The sequence below is a fragment of the Salmo salar genome, chromosome ssa09 (genome assembly GCF_905237065.1).
Source record: "Salmo salar chromosome ssa09, Ssal_v3.1, whole genome shotgun sequence".
Taxonomy (NCBI): domain Eukaryota; kingdom Metazoa; phylum Chordata; class Actinopteri; order Salmoniformes; family Salmonidae; genus Salmo; species Salmo salar.
Window position 1 is genome coordinate 19,672,383 of NC_059450.1, and position 21,134 is coordinate 19,693,516.

Here is a 21,134-nt window from a genome sequence, read left to right on the forward strand (position 1 = left end):
ACACAGCTGTGGATGGTGTGAGGTTAGGATAAGTGTTGTGTTTAGAGCTGGTCTAGTTCTCTCAGATTGTGTTGGGTTGAATGCAGCTGGATATGCCCGATGCACATTAAACTATCCCTCAGGAAGCCTGAACAGCCTGACATGGTGCTGGCACTGCTGCAGTCTGATAATCCATGGCAACTGCATTGAACTGGAGGCTATTGTCTAGCAAAAGCAGCACAAATAGAGGGTGGTGTGTTTGGTTAAAATGACACTGGCGAACTCATACATTTCTTTTTAACTTACATACCCTTCTCAGTAATGTAACTTTCTCTTGTCTTACTGCTCCATAGAGGCTCATAAGAAAGGTGAGTAACACATGGTTGCCTGCAGAACAAAGGGGCAGGTTTGCAAGCAGAGCCCAAGTAGTGACCTCACATCACTCTTTCCCCTACCCATCTCCTCGAACTGCTGTGAAACCGCAGTGGAACCTTGTCTTTTCTCTCCTAGTGCGTTCTGTCACAAACCAGACCCTTCTTACTGTAACACAAGGTCTTTGTTACCAACACATTAGAGGCAGAGAGCTCTCTCTTTCTCACCCCCCTTCCTTTTTACCTGCAGCCGTCTGACGATGATCTGTATTCTTCTCCATAGATACAGGAGGCAGGCGTATCCCCTTTGTGACATGTCTGACTGCATGCGTTCAGTGTTGTGTTGTGGACTTCAGGACCGTCGTCAGAGAGGAGAGGACAGGCTGAGAGGGGGCAGGCTGGGTCAGTCTGTGGCCCCCTGCCTTGTGTGAAGTCATCACAGTCTTAGTTCTCTAACTGTGATGCAGATGGAGAGATACGTGAGAGAGAACGAGAAAGTGAGAGAGAGAGAGGTCACGGGGGACATCCTGTCTTATAGTGTGTCTGCTGTGTGATGGGTGTTGTGCTGTCTCCACAGGCGGCTCAGGGCGGTGGACACAGAACACTTCTGTATGGACACGCCATCCTCCTGAGGCACTCCTTTAGCGCTATGGTGAGACTGCACTGCACGCACACTCTCATACGATACCCAAGGACCGGGGACTGTTTTGTCATTATTCCATGTGTTACTATTTCATAGTTACTGTTTTATAACATTTGATAGGAATATTTGTTACATATGTCGTACTGATATTTGTTCCAGTTCTGAACGCTACAGCAGAGTTGTGTGACTCTCTTGATCATCGTTTTCATGTTGCTTTGATGTGTATCTATACATTGCAGTATCTGACCTGTTTGAAGACTTCAAGGTCACAGACGGATAAGTTGTCATTTGATGTGGGGCTGCAGCAGGACTCAACAGGTAAAACCTCCTCTGTCTGGCTCTAGGGTCACTGGCACACAGTCACTCATAGCTGGAGTTCTGACTGGGACTTCGACTCATGTAGGATTTGACCTGCCCCAGTATTCATTTCAGATTCTCTTAAGCACTGCATGAAAAGAGGGATTTATGGCTTCCTATATTGTAGGAAATGTACCACATTTGCAGAGATTTCAGTTGTTTATTCCCTAGGAGATCTCCCCTGAAAACATTCCTAGCAGACTAAAATAAATGTCTTCGATTGGCTCTTTGTCACAATGTCGAGGCGCAGCTCATTTGTCTCATAGAGATGTAAAAGATGGTCTGGCTCTCCACCTATTGGAAGGCTGGTTGCTATGGTGCTTGTATGTTAAGTGTGAGTGGGCTTACAGTATATTAGAGTTTGTGTGAATACATTTGTGTGTCTTAAATGTAATTACGTGTCTATGCTGTGCTCGCATGTGTGTGTTGCTTTCACTGTTGTCATCTATCCCCAAACAGTAGTTACAGGTTCAACTTTCTGTGTAGCTCAACCATCTGTGTATGTACGCTGAACAAAAATATAAACACAACATGCAACAGTTTCAATGATTTTACTGAGTTACAGTTCATATAAGGAAATCAGTCAATTTAAATAAATGAATTAGGCCCGAATCTATGGATTTCACATGACTGGGAATACAGATATGCATATGTTGATCAGAGATACCTTTAAAAAAAAAAAGGTAGGGGCGTGGATCAGAAAACCAGCCAGTATCTGATGTGACCACCATTTGCCTCATGCAGTGTGACACATCTCCTTCGCATAGAGTTGATCAGGCTGTTGATTGTGGAATGTTGTCCCACTTCTCTTCAATGGCTGTGCGAAGTTGCAAAATATTGGCGGGAACGGGAAACACGCTGTCGTACACATCAATCAAGAGCATCCCAAACATGCTCAATGGGTGACATGTCTGGTGAGTATGCAGGCCACGGAAGAACTGGGACATTTTCAGCTTCCAGGAGTTGTGTACAGATCCTTGCAACATGGGGCCGTGCATTATCATGCTGAAACATGATGTGATGGCGGCGGATGAATGGCACGACAATGGGCCTCCAGGATCTCATCACGGTATCTCTGTGAATTCAAATTGCACTCAATAATATGTACAAGCTTATGCTTGCCCATACCATTACCCCACCAGTACCATGGGGCACTCTGTTCACAACGTTTGGCATCAGCAAACCACTCGCCCAGACGATGCCATACACGCTTTCTGCCATCTGCCCGGTACAGTTGAAACCGGTGCTTGCGTGGTTACACATGGTCTGCAGTTGAGGCCGGATGGACATCCTGCCAAATTCTCTACAACGACGTTGGTGGCTTATGATAAAGAAATGAACATTCAGTTCTCTGGCAACAGCTCTGGTGGACATTCCTGCAGTCAACATTCCATTTGCATGCTCCCTCAAAACTTGAGATGTTTGTGGCATTGTGTTGCATGACAAGACTGCACATATTAGAGTGGCCTTTTATTGTCCCCAGCACCAGGTGCACCTGTGTAATGATCATTCTGTTTAATCAGCTTCTTGATATGTCAGGTGGATGGATTATCTTGGCATATGGAACATTTTACGTATTTTTTTTTATTTCAGCTCATGACACATGGGACCAACACTTTACATGTGTTTATATTTTTGTTCAGTGTATATATTTTGGGTTTTTTTATGCAGAAATACTCGTTTGAACTTAAACAACTAAAACCAGGCAAAAAAAACAGTGGAGAAATTATAATGAACCTACATTTTTTATAATTTAATCTCTGAACTATTTTTCTTCAATAACAGTATTTTTAATATGGAATATAGCAGCACAGTTTGTGGATTTGGTTGACTTTGTGGCCTCAAACCAGTGAACTTATTAGCATTCTTCATCAGGAAATTGGGGAAAATATAATTATTGACAATGAAAAAGATGGGAATGTTGTTCCCTTGTCATATAATTGCTACATTTACTATCAATATAGCATTAAAAATCGTTTTCCAGATTGCATTTAGCCCCCAAAAATTGGGATGCGAATATTGGGTTGCGACTGAGACAGCCTGGTTCAATTTGGGCCCTGAGACAAAACCAATTGAGAACCACTGATGTAGATCATAGATTTATAAATAACATTATGCAGGCATGTGACCCCACCAGTGTTTCTCTGTGCTCCTGCAGGTGAAGCCTGTTGGTGGACCATCCATCCTGCTTCCAAACAGAGGTCAGAGGGCGAGAAGGTACGCATCGGAGATGACCTCATCCTTGTCAGCGTGTCATCAGAACGATACCTTGTGAGTACACCCTCACTCTATAAACGTCTCATTAAGAATAATACATATTATAGGCTATTTAAAGTGTCCATCCCCATTGAACAGAGCCATAATGCCATTCAATCCTGTAGGTTAGCCAAAGATTGTAGATCGTGTTCTTGGACTCAAGGTGTCTCCCTCCCACACAGTTCAATCTGTCCATTAAAGCAGACCAGAGATTTGGGATAGGAAGCTAAGAAAGAGCAGGGGAAGGCCACACATGTAGAGCTGGGATGGAGAGAGCAACACTGTCAAACTGAACAGCTACTGTACCCTACCTTACTCTGTCCCCTATCCCTCCTTCCCTACACTGTGTAGCCTGGCCAGCCCTGCTCCCCTGTTCCTCTTCAGGCCCATCTATGAGCATCTCCCAGACCCAGACACCCATGTGTTATTCCTACAGTGTGGGCCTCAGCGCCTTAGCATGCTGGGCCTGGAAAACATCTCCAGCATGACGCAGGGAGAGTGTGACAACAGCCAGCCCAGCCAAGCCCATGTTTATGGGCCTTCAGCAGGGATATGGCAGCCCTCGCTAAGCCAGAGTCCCACTATCATGTTACTGTTACTGCCACGGCTCCGGGCTCTGCTGTCACCAGTGAGATGCTCCCTCTAACCAGGCCTACAGCACCTCCAGGTCCAGTAATGGAGGAGGGAGGTGGAGAGTTCCCCAAGTGTCTGGCGCACGCACACACAAACCCAGAACCCTACAAACTGGCAGATTCCTGAGTCCATTCGCAGTCCTGTACACTCTCCAGTGCCAGCCTCTCTCCAGTTTGATGAATGATTCTAAATCTACTGCAGCGATAACAGCCTTCCTATCACGCCCTCCAATGCATGCATAGACAAACCTCTGAGTTGTTCGCCTGGCCCAATTCCTTGAATCAAACTGGGTATTTGACATAGGCCCTGTAGTATAGGCCTACTGGTAGTGTGTCCCATACTGTAGTTATTGATAGTGTGTGTAACATAATGTTCCTCTGTCTTCACCAGCACCTGTCCATCTCCAATGGCAACATCCAGGTGGACGCGTCCTTCATGCAGACTCTGTGGAACGTCCACCCCACCTGCTCCGGCAGCAACGTGGAGGAGGGTATGTCCAACGGTTCATTTAGCGTCACTGGCTTATAATGTTGTTTGAAACGTTGTGGGTATCAATTAAAGGTGCTGTTAATCCATCCTCCTAAAGGTTACCTGCTGGGTGGCCATGTGTTGCGTCTGTTCCACGGTCATGATGAGGTTTTGACCATCCCAGGGTCTGACCAGAGTGATCAGCAACAGAGGTGAGACCTACAGCTGGGAAACGGATAAAAAGACTCTAAGAAATTAGTTTTCCCCTTAGTCTGTTGTGAAAGTGGCCTAAAATCAAATCAGGCTAATTTGTCTGGCTGACCTGGCTGACGCTGGGTCTGTCACTACTCAGTGTGAAGCTGGGTCTGAGAGAAGCACAGAAAAATGTCTGCCTTGCTTTCTATAGTCACACAGCGCTAGTGATGACAGCCAGCAAGGTAGCAGAGGGAAATGGCACATGGGGGTCGGGGAGACAGTGCTCTTGTCCGTATAAACATCGCCAGGCGCCGAAGACATGTGAAGGACTCTTCATCTTCCTCCCAGTCACACTGTATATTTATAGCTCACTGTTTGTGTGTGGCAATAATATGCCGCTGAATAAATATTGGTTGTCAGCCTTGGCTTTCCGCTTAGTCCTTGAAAGGGAGCATTTTCTTAAGACCTTACATTTTCATGAAGGTCCATCAAACATAGTCCAAACAGTCAACAAGGACCATGAAAGATCCTTTTTTATCTCCAGAACCCACATCATTAATAGACAGTGTTGCTCTCGGTCTCCGTTGGTTACGTGGTTGTCCTGGATGAAGGATGTGCGCTGTTGCCAGGAGGGTAAATATGAAGGTTCATCTGAGGTCCCATTCTGAGCCTTCCTTCCTCTGACCTGATATCACTGTGACAGAAGGGAATAAAGCAGTCAGAGATGGAATCCTGCTGAAGTCATAAAACATGACCTTGAGACCATTATGAGCCTGTGGCCGTATTTAAACATTGCAGTGATCCAGACCTTTCATGCACCTCTCGTGCCCCCAGGATAGTGAACTATGAGACGGGGAATGCAGGAGCCAAGGCCAGGTCTCTGTGGAGGCTGGAGCCTCTCAGAATCAGGTGAGTTCAGCTCTTTTTATTCCCTCCATCTTCTCTCTAAGTTTTCTACCTCTCCCTCCCTCCCCGCCTCCCTCTGCTCCGACTCACTTTGATGTTTCATGATGCTTTTTGACACCAACCATTTTTAAAGTATTTGAAAGATTCAATATCAGTGGCTTTCCTCTCAGATATGCCCTGCACTGTCAGATCTGGAATTTGTCATCCATGTTTAATCTGCTATGGTTTTGACACTGTTTTGTTTTGATGTAAGCAACTAGGCAATGTCTAGTCATACAAATTGGTATTACATGCCTAGTTATTTAGGTGTTTTCAGCCATTTAGTAATTATCTATGCACATGACATGATGCCAGCTAATTAACAGCTAGTCTGGCTGCTAGTTCATCATGTGTACACAATCTAATTAGGGGATATAATACTTATAGGGGCTCGTAGGTTGTTGTTCTTGATACCGTTGTGTGTGTGTGTGTGTGTGTGTGTGTGTGTGCACGTCTCTGTGCCCCTGGACAGCTGGAGCGGGAGTCACATTCGCTGGGGTCAGCCCTTCCGTCTCCGCCACCTCACCACGGGGCACTACCTGTCCCTGACGGAGGAGAGGGGGGTGGTACTGCAGGACCGGGAGAAGTCTGACACTTCCTCCACCGCCTTCTGCTTCAGAGCCTCCAAGGTCAGCGCTCAGGACCAGCTATATCTCTCTCACACACACACACACACACACACACACATGCAGGCATACACGTACTTGCGCACGGATGTACAAACACACACACACCTCAGACTGTCTCTCGATCACAAAGTTGCTCTAGAAAATGTATCGACTTGCGGGGCCATACCAACCAGGACAAGGGTATTTTAAGTCTAATCTTGGCAAGGGTGTTTTAGACGTTGCCAGTGATTGGGAGCAATTAGTGAACTCCTCCTTATGGATCAACAGCATGGTGTAACCCACCATATTACTGAGGCAGTTTATCAAAGGCTTAATACACTTTACATTTCATACCTTTTCTATTGTGTCCGTTCTTAATGGGGAAACAAATCTATAGGGATTCATGGGAGCTTGCCTGTGGCCATCCTCTGTCACAGTGATCTAGTCTATACGCACTGTGTCTCCTCTTCTTGTCTCTTCCTCCGTCTGGCTCTCTATTAACCTAGACATCCTGGCGTGTGTAATATTATATAGAGATGTCAGTGCTCCTCCAGTCCTTGACCAGCCTGATACAGATCTGTCAGCATCTTTTAAATTGCTTTTCATAGATCAAGTTCCCTCAACACTTTGCATAATCAAATGTGTGATTTGAATAAAACTGCATACATTGTCTGGAGCCTGACTTGGGGACTTTCATCAAAGTTTCATTAAAACAGAGTGTGATATGTTGATGTGTTTGGATCCTTCCTTCCCTCCAGGAAAAGCTGGAGTCGAGCCCAAAGCGGGACATCGAGGGCATGGGGATGGCAGAGATTAAGTATGGGGACTCAATCTGCTTCGTCATGCATGTGGCCACAGGACTCTGGCTGTCCTACCAGGCGCCTGATGTAAAATCATCTCGCCTGGGCCCTCTCAAGAGACGGGTGAGACACCAATACACTGATTTATTTGTCAAATGTTTGATACAGCCAGAATAAACATTTTCTAGCCTAATGAATTAACTGACTTTCAACTTTCAGTGAGAATGGTTATGGTGTGACTATTACACTAGCAGTAATAAAACAAATCCCATTAAAAAACAATTGACCAGAAGCACATGCAATAAATATAATGATATATATAAATATAATACATTCCCAGAGCAGATGATGATTCTTTTGATGGTTTTCTAGCTGATAGTGTTGAGAGAAGTGTAGTGCTTTCCCTGTAACTAAATAAAACACTGATCCAAATCCTCTGGCTGTAATGAGTGAGATGTGAGAGGATTGCAGTATCGGTGTGTGTGGGTAAAATCACTGGGGAAGCCAAACCAGGGGAAAAAAGACATATTACAACCTATGTGTTGTGATAATTGCGTTGTTTGCTCTATAACCTGTTAGTTCATATGCCTTGCGACTGTGATATATAGGCCTAAAGCCGAGACAATAAGAAGACACTGGCAGAATAAATTCAACCACACCTTTGGTGTGCCTCCACCAGCACCATTTCAACTTCAACAATTCAACATCATCAAATCACATATGCTTAGTCTAATACAGTGACTAGGGCTGTTACGGTGACCGTATTTCCGCCACACTGGCAGTCACGAGTCATGACCGCATTCAAATTCCATGTGACTGTTTAATCAGGGTAACTACACTTCAAGCTCTGATGCTGCTGATGGTCATTAGTAGCCTACCAAACTTGCTAACTGCCTGGTACTCGGCACTCTATTGTCCCTCTAATCACTCTGGCATCGATGCAAATGTAATCGAAAATCAAATCAAACACTTCCAGAGCCCATGAGCCCAGGTTGCGCAACATTTCTATAGGCTATGCAATTGCGCGAGAAAAGAGTTTTGATAGTCACTATTAAAAAGAGGATCCCATCAGCTTTCTATAGGATAGGCTTACTATATTTATTTCTTAACTTTCCTAATGTTAAGCACATAGCTTCGCTTTACAACAGGAGTGGCATTAAAATGAACCATGGTTTTTAAGTGTAGAGATGACATGTATTTTTCCTCCTGCCCCAGTTCTGAAACAGGTGCATGGTAATGGTCCATTCTAAATCAAAACTAATTTCACACATATATAATTTAGTATACAGTGCCTTTGGAAAATATTCAGAACCCTTGACTTTTTCCACATTTTGTTACGTTGCAGCCTTATTCTAAAAAAAATGTTTTCCCTTAGCAATCCACACACAATACCCCATATTGAGGATGCGAAAACAGGTTTTTAGAAATTTTTTCACATTTTATTAAAAGTAAAAAACATATCTTATTTACATAAGTATTCAGGCAGTTTACTATGAGACTTGAAATTGAGCTCAGGTGCATCCTGTTTCCATTGATCATCCTTGAGATGTTTCTACAACTTGATTGGAGTCCACCTGTGGTAAATTAAATTGATTGGACATGATTTGAAAAGGCACACACCTTTCTATATAAGGTCCTACAGTTGACAGTGCATGTCAGAGCAAAAACCAAGCCATGAGGTCGAAGGAATTGTCCGTAGAGTTCCGAGACAGGATTGTGTCGAGGCACAGATCTGGGAAAGGATACAAAAATATTTCTGCAGCAATGAAGGTCCTCAATAACAAAGTGGCCTCCATCATTCTTAAATGGAAATTTAGAACCAACAAGACTCTTCCTAGAGTTGGCCCGCCCGGCCAAACTGAGCAATCGGGGGAGAGCTCTAGAGGTCCTCTGTGGAGATGGGAGAACCTTCCAGAAGGAAAACCATCTCTGCAGCACTCCACCAATCAGGCCTTTATGGTAGAGTGGCCAGATGGAAGCCACTCCTCAGTAAAGGGCACATGACAGCCCGCTTGGAGTTTGCCAAAAGGCACCTAAACATTCTCAGACCATGAGAAACAAGATTCTCTGGTCTGATGAAACCAAGATTGAACTCTTTGGCCTGAATATCAAGTGTCACGTCTGGAGGAAACCTGGCACCATCCCTTTCGGTGAAGCATGGTGGTGGCAGCATCATGCTGTGGGGATGTTTTTCAGCTGCAGGGTCTGGGAGACTAGTCAGGATTGAGGGAAAGATGAACGGAGCAAAGTACAGAAAGATCCTTGATGAAAGCCCGCTCCAGAATGCTCAGGACCTCAGACTGGGGCGAAGGTTCACCTTCCAACAGGACAACGACCCTAAGCACGCAGCCAAGACAATGCAGGAGTGGCTTCGGGACAAGTCTCTGAATGTCCTTGAGTGGCCCAGCCAGAGCCTGGACTTGAACTCAATCGAACATCTCTGGAGAGACCTGAAAATAGCTGTGCAGCGAAGCTCCCCATCCAACTTGACAGAGCTTGAGAGGATCTGCAGAGAAGAATGGGAGAAATTCCCCAAATACAGGTCTGCCAAGCTTGTAGCGTCATACCCAAGAAGACTCGAGGTTGTAATCGCTGCAAAAAGTTTTTCAACAAATTACTGAGTAAAGGGTCTAAATGAATATGTAAATGTGATATCAGTTTTTTTTATTTTTAATAAGTTTGCCAACATTTCTAAAAACCTGTTTTTGCTTTGCAGTTAATTGGGTATTGTGTGTAGGTTTACAGCCTCTCAATTGTATCCATTTGAGAGGCTGTAAAGTAACAACATGTGGAGAAAGTCAAGGGGTCTGAATACTTTCCAAATGCACTGTATAAGAATACTTATTTCACTCCATTTTTCTGCCATGCGTAATATGCAGTAGACTGTTTTGTATAACCGCACAATCATAATTTTAATTCAGGTTTTTCTTTCGGGCTTGGGCTCATAAGCCTATGCATAAGCTCTATGTGAATGGGTGTTTTGAATTAATCATCACCTTAGAAAGCACTGTGCATTTCATTGTGTTAGGCTTTGAAACAACATGCACAACAACCATGTTTTACACTGTTTCAACCTGCTGTTGAACTTCTTTCTTCAAATTTATCATCACAGTGAGGTGAGTTTTAAAAGTAAGATAGGCCTACTGTTTTGAAGTGTTTGATGTGATTTTAGATTGTATTTGCATTGATGTTAGAGGGACAATAGAGCACAGAGTACCAGGCCACTGGGCCTGATGGAGGAACAATAGAGCCCTGAGTACCAGACCATTTGCCCCTGATGGAGGAACAATAGAGCCCTGAGTACCAGGCCATTAAGACCTGATGGTAGTTAGCAAATTGGGTACTACCAAAGCATGTCCAGAGTGCATAAAAGGAGATTATGTAGAATTTTACTGCGGTTGTGACTTATGACTGCCGGTGTGGTGGTAATGTGGTCACCGCAACAGCCCTATGTCAGGACCATTCACAGTTGAGCTCACTCAGTTTAGCTTAACGCTGATTGGCTATTTACATTTTTTTATTATTATTGCTTGCATTCAATGCAAGGAAAGGCGGCAACAATGTCATACTCTTTTTGACCTGACAGCATCAGCTAGATTGGTTACACATATAGAGACAGAGGGGCGCTGTTTCGCTCGCTCGGATGCTTTCTCCGTTGAGATGCATTCAGCCTCTTGCGAAATGAAGGAAAATTATGAAACACAGAGACTAATGATAAATTTAGTCTTTTGTAAAAAAAAATTATTGGTCAATGTTTTTGGGAAGCCTGGCTTTCCTTGGAATCCACAAATACACACCACTGGAGGATTGTGCGATTATATGACAGTCCCTCAACTCCACAGCAATGCAGCCTAATAGCCTGTAATGTCAGCAGCACCTGTGTTACAGCCTAATCATACTCAACACCACTAATCAGGGGTTGGAACCAAAATCATTTTCCAATAGTTTAGTTCCGTTCCACTGTTCTGACCAGCAAAATAAAGTTCTGAACTGGTTCTAACCCCTCGAAAGTACCACTTTATTTAGTTCCTTTCTGTTCCTACAGACAAGTGTAGGGCGCGAGATGCAACTGAAATGTTGCGGGTGGGGAGCAAGCAAAAGAGAGGGATTGACATGGAGGAGGCATGGCTTGAAGCGCTTACCATCATGATATGACGTGCATTATAATGTGTTTAGGATATTAGTAGTAGGCCTATCATTCCTACTTCACTGAATTACATAATTATATACTAGCTACTTACTTACGGAGGAGCTGCTAATATGGAGGAACTTTGAACGTCCAAACATTGGCTCAACACCCTGGACCAGAGCTAATAAAAAGCATGTGTGTGTAGCGTCACCAGCATTCAAAACACATCATACCATTTTGTAGTTTATAAATCCAATGTGAAACGTGATAACTAATAGTATCCTTAACTGTTCTAGAAAAAGCTGACAGGCAGACACTGTGAGGAGAAGTTTCAGATTGACAGAGTGAGTGCTTTGCATAGGCGCGTTGACAGCAAAAATAATGCTCCGAACTTAAAAGAACGTTATTCACCGGTTCACAAGATTTGAAAATAACAGTTCTGTTCTGGAACACTTGAGATCACTTTTGTTCCCGGTTCTGTTTACTTTCCTTGAAAAATTCCGTTATTTTCCTGTTTTTGGTTCTTTTCCCTGAACCGGTTCCAACCTCTGCTGCTAATCTGTCAACTTCTCCCTTTCTCGCCCTCTTTTCTTTCTTTCTTTCTTTCTTTCTTTCTTTCTTTCTTTCTTTCTTTCTTTCTTTCTTTCTCTTTCTTTCTTTCTTTCTTTCTTTCTTTCTTTCTTTCTTTCTTTCTTTCTCGCTCTTGCTCTCTCGCTACCCCCCTCTCCCTCCTTTGCCTACCCCCCCTTTCCCGCTTTCTCTGTGTTCCTCCCTCCTCCAGGCCTGCCTCCACTCTGAGGGTCATATGGATGATGGGCTGACCTTGCAGCGGTGTCAGCACGAAGAGTCCCGTGCTGCTCGCATCATCCGTAACACCACCCGCCTCTTCAGTCACTTCATCAGGTACACCACCTCTAAACCACACAACTACAATTTTGGATGACGGTTATAGGTCATCCAAATGACTGTGATCACCGTAATAACAATTCGAATAGCAAAACAAATAAAACTTATATTTAAACAGTGCCTTCAGAAAGTATTCACAGCCCTTTACTTTTTCCACAGCCTGATTTGTTTTATTTTATTTTTTTATTTTTATTATTATTTTTTTATTTTGTAAGATTACATTTTATATTTTATAAACAATACAAAACATACACATACAAATAACAAATATCAATTACATGACACCTGCCCAGACCCACTAATACACACCCCTCTCCAGCGCCCTCATCACTTTCTGGCACATGGTCTAAAACTGCACCATTTTGTTTCTCTCCGTAGCCCCCGCACTTTCATTCGATTTTTCAATTGTGTTAATGATGGCTGATTGATTGAAGTTTTTAATGTACGTTTTTTCAAGATGAGTGATGAGAATTGTCATGTCTTGAAATATTCAGACAGACGGATTAAAAGTAAGTTTACATTGTAATAATTTTTACATGTTTATTGAAAATGAAATACAGAAATGTAACATTTTACATAAGTATTCATAACCCTGAGTCAATACTTTGTAGAAGTTCCTTTGGCAGCGATTAGAGCTGTGAGTTGTCTTGGGTATGTCTATCTTAGCTTTGCACATATGGATTTGGGGATTGTCTCCCATTCTTCCTTGCAGATTTTCTCCAGCTCTGTTAAGTTAGATGGGGAGCAATCTTCAAGTCTTTCCACAGATTTTCAATGAGATTCAGGTCTGGGGTTTGGTTGGGCCACTCAAGGACTTTCATACTCTTCTTCTGGAGCCATTCCAGCGTCGCTTTGGCTGTATGCTTGGGGTCATTGCCCTGTTGGAACGTAAATCTTCGCCCAGTCTAAGGTCGTTTGCACTTTGAAGCAAGTTCTCATCAAGGATGTGCCTGTATTTGGCTTCATTCATTGTTCCGTCTATCCTGATCAGTCTTCCAGTCCCTGCCGCTAAAAAGCATCCACATAGCATGACGCTACCACCACCATGCTTCACAGTAGGGATGGTGTTAGATGGGTGATGAGCTGAGTTGAAAAAATCTCATCAGACCACAGAATTGTTTGCCTTATGTTCTGAGTCTTTCATGTGCCTTTTTCTCAAGAGTGGCTTCCGTCTGGCCACTCTACCTAAAATCCCTGATTGGTGAAGTGCTGTAGAGACTGTTGTCCTTCTGGCAGGTTCTCCCATCTCAGCCAAGGAATTCTGTAGTTCTGTCAAAGTAATCACTGGGTTCCTGACCAAGGTCCTTTTTGCCCTGATTGCTCAGTTTGGTTGGACGGCCAGCTCTAGGCAGAGTCGGGGTTGTTCCATATTTTTCAATTTCCAAATTATGGAGACCGCTGTGCTCTTGGAAACTTTCAACACTCTAGAAATGGTTTTATACCCTCCCCCAGATATATGCCTCATCACAATTCTATCTTGGAGATCTAAGGACAGTTCTTTTTCAAGTCAAATCACAGTTCCTTGGACTTCTTGGTATAGTTTCTACTCTGACATGCACTGTCAACTGTGGGACCTTATATAGACAGGTGTGTTTCTTACTAAATCATGTCCAAACTATTTAATTGACCACAGGTGGAGTCCAATCAAGTTGTAGTGACATCTCAAGGATGCTCAAAGGAAATTGGATGCACCTGAGCTGAATTTGGAGTGTCATAGAAAGGGGGTGTAAATGTGTAATTTCTGTATTTAATTTTCAATAAATTAGCAAACATTTCTAAAAACATGTTTCACTTTGTCATTATGGGTTATTGTGTGTCGATGGGTGACGAAAAAAATCTGTTTAATCAATTTTGAATTCAGCCTGTAACGCAACAAAATGTGGAGTAAGTCAAGCGGTATGAATACTCTCTGAAGGCATTGTGTATATAAACTTAGCAAAAAAAGAAACTCCCCTTTTTCAGGACCCGGTCTTTCAAAGATAATTAGTAAAAATCCAAGAAATTTCACAGATCTTAATTGTAAAGGGTTTAAACACTGTTTCCCATGCTTGTTCAATGAACCATAAACAATTAATGAACATGCACCTGTGGAATGGTTGTTAAGACACTAACAGCTTACAGACGGTAGACAATTAACGGTAGGCCTTTCTACTGACTCTGGAAAAACACCAAAAGAAAGATGCCCAGGGTCCCTGCTCATCTGCGTGAATGTGCCTTAGGCGTGCTGCAAGGAGGCATGAGGACTGCAGATGTACAGGATGGCAACAACAACTGCCCGAGTTACAACAGGAATGCACAATCCCTCCATCAGTGCTCAGACTGTCCGCAATAGGCTGAAAGAGGCTGGACTGAGGGCTTGTAGGCCTGTTGTAAGGCAGGTCCTCACCAGACATCACCGACAACAACGTCGCCTATGGGCACAAACCCACCATCGCTGGACCAGACAGAACTGGCAAAAAGTGCTTTTCACTGACGAGTCGTGGTTTTGTCTCACCAGGGGTGATGGTCGGATTCGCATTTATCGTCGAAGGAATGAGCGTTACACCGAGGCCTGTACTCTGGAGCGGGATCGATTTGGAGGTGGAGGGGTAACATCTCACAGCAAGAATTGGCAAATCTGGTGCAGTCCATGAGGAGGAGATGCACTGCAGTACTTAATGCAGCTGGTGGCCACACCAGATACTGACTGTTACTTTTTGATTTTGACCCCTCCTTTGTTCAGGGACACATTATTCAATTTATGTTAGTTACATGTCTGTGGAACTTGTTCAGTTTGTCAGTTGTTGAATCTTGTTATCTTCATACAAATATTTACACATGTTAAGTTTGCTGAAAATAAACGCAGTTGAAAGTAAGAGGACGTTTCTTTTTTTGATGAGCTTATATTTTTTCCTCTCCTCTGCTCCTGACTGCATGTGCTGCTGTTGTAGCAGGGAGGAGGGCATTGCCTAGGCAACCGAAGACTTGTTTGCTACAACACCTTCCTTGTTTGAGCAAGGAGCAACAAAGTTTCATCACTTTGTGGAGTACATGTTACTATAGAGTCCATGTTACAGCAAAAATGTACTCACCTGCACAAATGCCCGGCCATCTCAGTTCAAATGTTATTTGTCACATGCTGTGTAAACAACAGGTTTATACTAACAGTGAAATTGTTACTTACGGGACAATTTCCAACAATGCAGAGTTAAAGGTAAAACATAAATAAATGTATAAATAGAAATAATGACACAAGGAATGGATAACAAAAAAATAACATGGCTATGTACAGAATACGATGTGCAGAGGTACAAGGTTAGAGAATGACCGATATGGATTTTTTTGGGGGGCCGATGGCGATACAGATTTTTTGGGGGTCAAGGAGGCCGATGGTCGATATTTTAGGCCGCTATTCAATATCGTTATGTTTGAACATTTTGATGACAACATTTCCCAGAGACAGCCATGTATGCATTAATGCATCAATTTTAAAATAAAACAATACATTCAACTTTGTTTTTACAAATCTAACTACATAACAACATAATCATTTTATTTGAATGGTACATCTCTTGATAAACTGGGTAAATGAAGACGTCATAGGACTACTCACAATACAGGTGAATGCATATTCAATAGGAGTGTGTGCATTGAGTTATTGAGCTTGTTTTGGCAGATCAGTGGAGTCTGTCATCTGTAGCACCATAATCTGTTTGCTTCCATCTGGTACTTATATTAGCCTTCTGAGCAACACATTCTGCATGGAAGCATCACTCCAGCATGTCATGCCTGTATGGAAAGACATCATATAGAATGGGGCGGCAGGTAGCCTATTGGTTAGAGCGTTGGGCCAGTAACCGAAAGGTTGCTAGATTGAATCCCCAAGCTGACGAGATATAAAAATATATCGTTCTGCCTCTGAACAAGGCAGTTAACCCACTGTTCCTAGGCCGTCGCTGTAAATAAGAATTTGTTCTTAAAACTGACTTGCCTTGTTAAATAAAAAATATAGGCACTGCTGTTAGTATGAGAATATAAAGTACCATCTATTCAATGCAAATGGGTCCAACTTAATGTCATGATTTGTGATCACGGATGCTTATGAAACTAGAATTTTTGTAATTTTCCGTGAATGGGAAAAAATCTTATTTTCAGCTGTCAGGATGCATCTCTAAACTCAGCTGCCAGGTCAAAATTCGCTAGTTCAGCTAGTTCAGCTATCTGTCATGAAATTGGCGTGTTGTAACTTGATCCTACTGCTACTATTTGGATAGAGCAAGGCTGTAACTTCACTCCCTTTCACATCTCCTCATCTCTCTCCATGGCTCATATCCTGTGCTACTGTTTACTGGCACTATGAGAACTAGCTCAATGGCAATGACATTTGCCACCAAGCCATAAATGTGCATAATATCTGACAAGGAGAGCGAGGGTAGGAAAAAATATGAAACTAACATGCACGTTGTGTCTGAATGACTCAAATCTGCCCATACAGTGCCTTCAGAAAGTATTTACAGCCTTTGACCTTTTCCACATTTGTTGTATTACAGCCTGAATTTAAAATGGATTACATTGAGATTTTTTTTGTCACTGGCCTTGACACAATACCCCATAATGTCAAAGTGGAATGTTTTTGAAATGTTTACAAATGAATAAAAAAGGAAAAGCTGAAATGTCTTGAGTCAATAAGTATTCAACCCCTTTGTTACTGCAAACATAAATAAGTTCAGGAGTAAAAATGTGCTTAACAAGTCACATTATAAATTGCATGGAATCTCTCTGTGTAATAATAGTGTTTAACATGCTTTTTGAATGACTACCTCATCTCTGTACTCCACACATACAATTATTTGTAAGATCTCTTAGTCCAGCGGTGAATTTCAAACACAGATTCAACCACAGTGACCATGGAGGTTTTCCAATATCTTGCAAAGAAGGGCACCTATTGGTAGACATTGAATATCACTCTGAGCATGGTGAAGTTCATAATTACACTTTAGATGGTGAACCAATAAGCCCAGTCATTACAAAGATACAGGCGTCTCTCCTAACTCAGTTGCCGGAGAGGAAGTAAACCGCTCAGGGATTTCATCATGAGGCCAACGGTGACTTTTAAACAGTTAGAGTTTAATGGCTGTGATGGGAGAAAACTAAGGATCGATCAACAATATTGTAGTTACTCCACAATACTAACCTAATTGACACAGGGAAAAGAAGGAAGCCTGCACAGAATAAAAATATCCCAAAACATGCATCCTGTTTGCAACAAGGCACTAAAGTAATACTGCAAAATGCGGCAAGGCAATTACATTTTGTCCTGAATAAAGTGTTATGTTTGGGGCAAATCCAATACAACACATTATTGATTACCACTCTATATTTTCAAGCATAGTGGTGGCTGCATCATGTTATGAGTATGCATGTAATCTTTAAGGACTGGGGAGTTTTTCAGGATAAAAGGAAATGGAATGGAGCTAAGCACAGACAAAATCCTAGAGGAAAAGCCTTATTATTAGTGAATTAACTAAACAAATATTTCCAATAGGAGTTCGATTTTGGTCACTGTCAATTCATCTATTTCTCAATACTGCAGATTCCCAGCTAGACGTTCCTCTGCATTGTGTAGAGCTCGTGGCTCAGGCGGTGAGTGGCGGCTCACATAGCAGCAGTTTTGCTACGTAGAGGGACTATCGGCAAAGCAGATCGGGAAGGGCCAATAGCCGATAGACTGGAAAGGTCAAATATAGCCCCCATTTATTGGCTCAGCAGATTATTAGTCGTTCTCTAATGTAAGTAAGGGTAAAGTCTCCAGCACTCTGATCACTACTTTCTTTTTCTGTCTCCTTCTCCTCCAACCCTACCCACTCAGCCCTGTGGTGTATATTCTACAATAAGGATTTGCTGGAGTCAAAGTCAAACCAAGATTGTTATTCTCTCTGAGCTCAGAAATAAGGAGAGTTACACAGTGCAGGGTAGACAGTCTGAATTCCAAAGCATTGGGTGATAAGCACATATCTTTATAGTTTCCTGTTCTTGAGCGGGACTTTATCTATACAATGACGAAGGTGCAAGCTGGTTTGCAACAGGATGATACTCCCAAGAACAGGAGATTATAATAGGACAGTTTCACAAGGTTAGTCACATACTCAGTTATGTGGACGCATAAAATAAAAATGTCCCATTACAGCCCCTAGCCAAATGCTCATGCACCGTCGCAATCTTCGCTCTCTCTCTCTCTCTCTCTCTCCCACTACTCTCCCTTCTGCTAAATCCCTTTCTCTCCTCTCCTGATTCTGCCTTTTCAACCCTGCTCTCCTGGCTTTCTGCATCCTATGACTCGCACTGTCCCCTCCTGATCCATGGCTGAGTGAGTCATTGTGAGCTTACAGAACAGGGCTGTCGGCAGCTGAGCAAAAATGGAGGAAAACTAAACTTCCGGAGGACCTATCTTCCTTTCACTCCCTCCTTTTTTTTACTCTATCTGCTGCTAAAGCCACTTTCTATCACTCTAAATGTTAAGCTTCTGCCTCTAAGCTTAGGAACTGTTTTCCACCTACTCCTCCCTCCTTCAGCTCTGGGGACGACTTTGTCAACCACTTTGAAAAGAATGTTGACGACATCCGCTCCTCATTCACTCAGCCTATTGAGTTCACTGGTCCCACTCACACATGACTACCCTATGCCTTGACCTCTTTCTCCCCTCTCTCTCTAGATGAAATCCTGTGACTGTTGGGCGGCCAGACCACACTAATCTACCCACTCGACCCCATCCCCTCCTCCCTTCTCCAGACCATCTCTGGAGATATTTTCCCATTCCTCACTTCCCTCATCAACTCATCCCTGACCACTGTCTGCGTCACATCTGACATCAAAATGGCCAGAGTCTCTCCCCACATCAAGTTACCAACACTCGAACCCTCTGACGTCAACAACTACAGACCGTTATTCCTCCTATCTTTTCTTTCCAAAACACTTGAGCATGCTGTTTCTGACCAACTCGCTCGCTATTTCTCTACAGAACAATCTTCTTGACCCTAACCAGTCAGGCTTCAAGTTGGGTCACTCAACCGAGACTGGTCGATTCTGTGTCATGGAGGCTCTCCACACTGCCAAAGCTGACTCTCTCTTCTCTGTTGTGTCACGAACCGGCTCGAATCCCGAAACAAAAAGGGAGACAACGTGGAGATAAAGAATAACAAAATATATTTATTAACTGAAGTAAAGTAAATACAATTAACAATGGTGTGTGTTTAGTCAGCAGTCAGTAGTGTAAGTGAGTGGTCGCGTGTATACATGTGATAATGAGGGGTGTTGAAAGGTGCCAACGCAAACAAACCAAATAGCCACAAAAATGCCACAACCAAAATCTGTCTGTGTCTGCATGGAGAGAGTCTCTCCAATGAATGTGGAAGAGGTCTATTTATCCTGGGACACACCCGTGCCCAGGTGTTTCCCATGTAGCTGACGACCACAGTTGTCATCCACGTAGATCTATCCGCTGCCTTCGACACTGTGAACCATCAGATCTTCCTCTCCACCCTCTCAGGGCTGGGTGTCTCTGCACACTCTTGGATTGCAGGTGACATGGAGAGGTTCTGTGTCTGCACCATGTACTCTCACTACTGGTGTCCTCCAGTGCTCGGTTCTAGACCCTCTCCTCTTTTCTCTTTACACCAAGTCACTCAGCTGCTTCAGATCCACACATAGTCTCTCCTATCATTGCTATGCGCATGACACTCAATTACTTTTCTCTTTCCCTCCTTCTGACACCCAATTGGGGACACGCATCTCTGCGTGCCTGGCAGATATCTCAGCTTGGATGTCGGCCGACCATCTCAAGCTCAACCTTGACAAAACAGAGCTTCTCTTTCTCCCGGGGAAGGCCTGCCTGCTCCAAGACCTCACCATCACGGTTGACAACTTCACAATGTCCCCTTCCCAGAGTGCAAAGAACCTTGGTGTGACCCTGGACAACACCATGTCGTTCTCTGCAAACATCAAAGCAGTGACTCGCTCCAGCAGGTTCATGCTCTACAACATATGTACCTCACACAGGAAGTGGTGCAGGTCCTAATCCAGGCACTTGTCATCTCCTGTCTGGACTACTTCAACTCGCTGTTGGCTGGGCTCCCCGCTTGTGCCATCAAACTCCTACAGCCTGTCTGGTATTCAACCTTCCCAAGTTCCCCCCCAAGTTCCCCCCCCCCCCCCTTACTAGCACTCACTTTGCGAATAGCTACTTTGAGGCAATTTGTACTTACTATGACTGAGATACGGGGTTGACCCACCTGAATCAGAGCATCTGGATCAGAGCGTCTGCTAAAAAATTTTTTTTACATTTAAATGTAAAGTGACAAGTCAACAAGATAGATAATAGACTGAGCTGTAGCAGCAGCATATGTGGTGCAGTAGCAGCAGCGTGTGTGTGTGTGTGTTGCATCAGTGTGTGTGTGTGTGTGTGTTTGTGTGTGTGTGTGTGTGTGTAAGTATATGTTAGTGTGTGGGTAGAGTCCAGTGTGTGTGCATAGAGTCAGTGCAAGAGATTCAATAAAAAAAAAAGGGTGAATGCAGGTCAATGTAGCCATTTGATTAGCTATTTAGCAGTCTTGTTTAGAGGTATTATGCCTTGGGGGTAGAAGTAGGTTCAAGTCTTCACTGATAAAGTTATTTTATTTTCATGACAGTCTTCATGCATTTCCGTCGGTTATACGGTAATTGTTCCAGCCCTACAAAAATATAACAACTACTTGACTGTAGTGTAATATGCATGCTGTCTGGGTGTAAAGCCCTGTAGACTGTGAATGCACAGCAGCAGTTGAGCTTTTGGCCTGTGAGCAGTGGGCTGCACAGCCCACAGAAAGCACA

General features: G+C 43.4%; 1 protein-coding gene across 4 annotated transcripts in view; it reads left to right on the forward strand.

Annotated features, from left to right (window-relative positions):
• The window catches only part of LOC106610839 (ryanodine receptor 3), a 162,623-nt gene that overhangs the window by 49,392 nt on the left and 92,097 nt on the right, over positions 1 to 21,134 (forward strand). For all 4 annotated transcript variants that reach the window (XM_045723462.1, XM_045723463.1, XM_045723465.1 and 1 more), the window contains exons 4-12: positions 928 to 1,002; positions 1,233 to 1,311; positions 3,509 to 3,621; positions 4,630 to 4,729; positions 4,826 to 4,919; positions 5,737 to 5,811; positions 6,320 to 6,476; positions 7,214 to 7,378; positions 12,166 to 12,287. In XM_045723462.1, the coding sequence (XP_045579418.1) occupies positions 928 to 1,002; positions 1,233 to 1,311; positions 3,509 to 3,621; positions 4,630 to 4,729; positions 4,826 to 4,919; positions 5,737 to 5,811; positions 6,320 to 6,476; positions 7,214 to 7,378; positions 12,166 to 12,287 (980 nt within the window). The remainder of the gene's footprint in view (positions 1 to 927; positions 1,003 to 1,232; positions 1,312 to 3,508; positions 3,622 to 4,629; positions 4,730 to 4,825; positions 4,920 to 5,736; positions 5,812 to 6,319; positions 6,477 to 7,213; positions 7,379 to 12,165; positions 12,288 to 21,134) is intronic.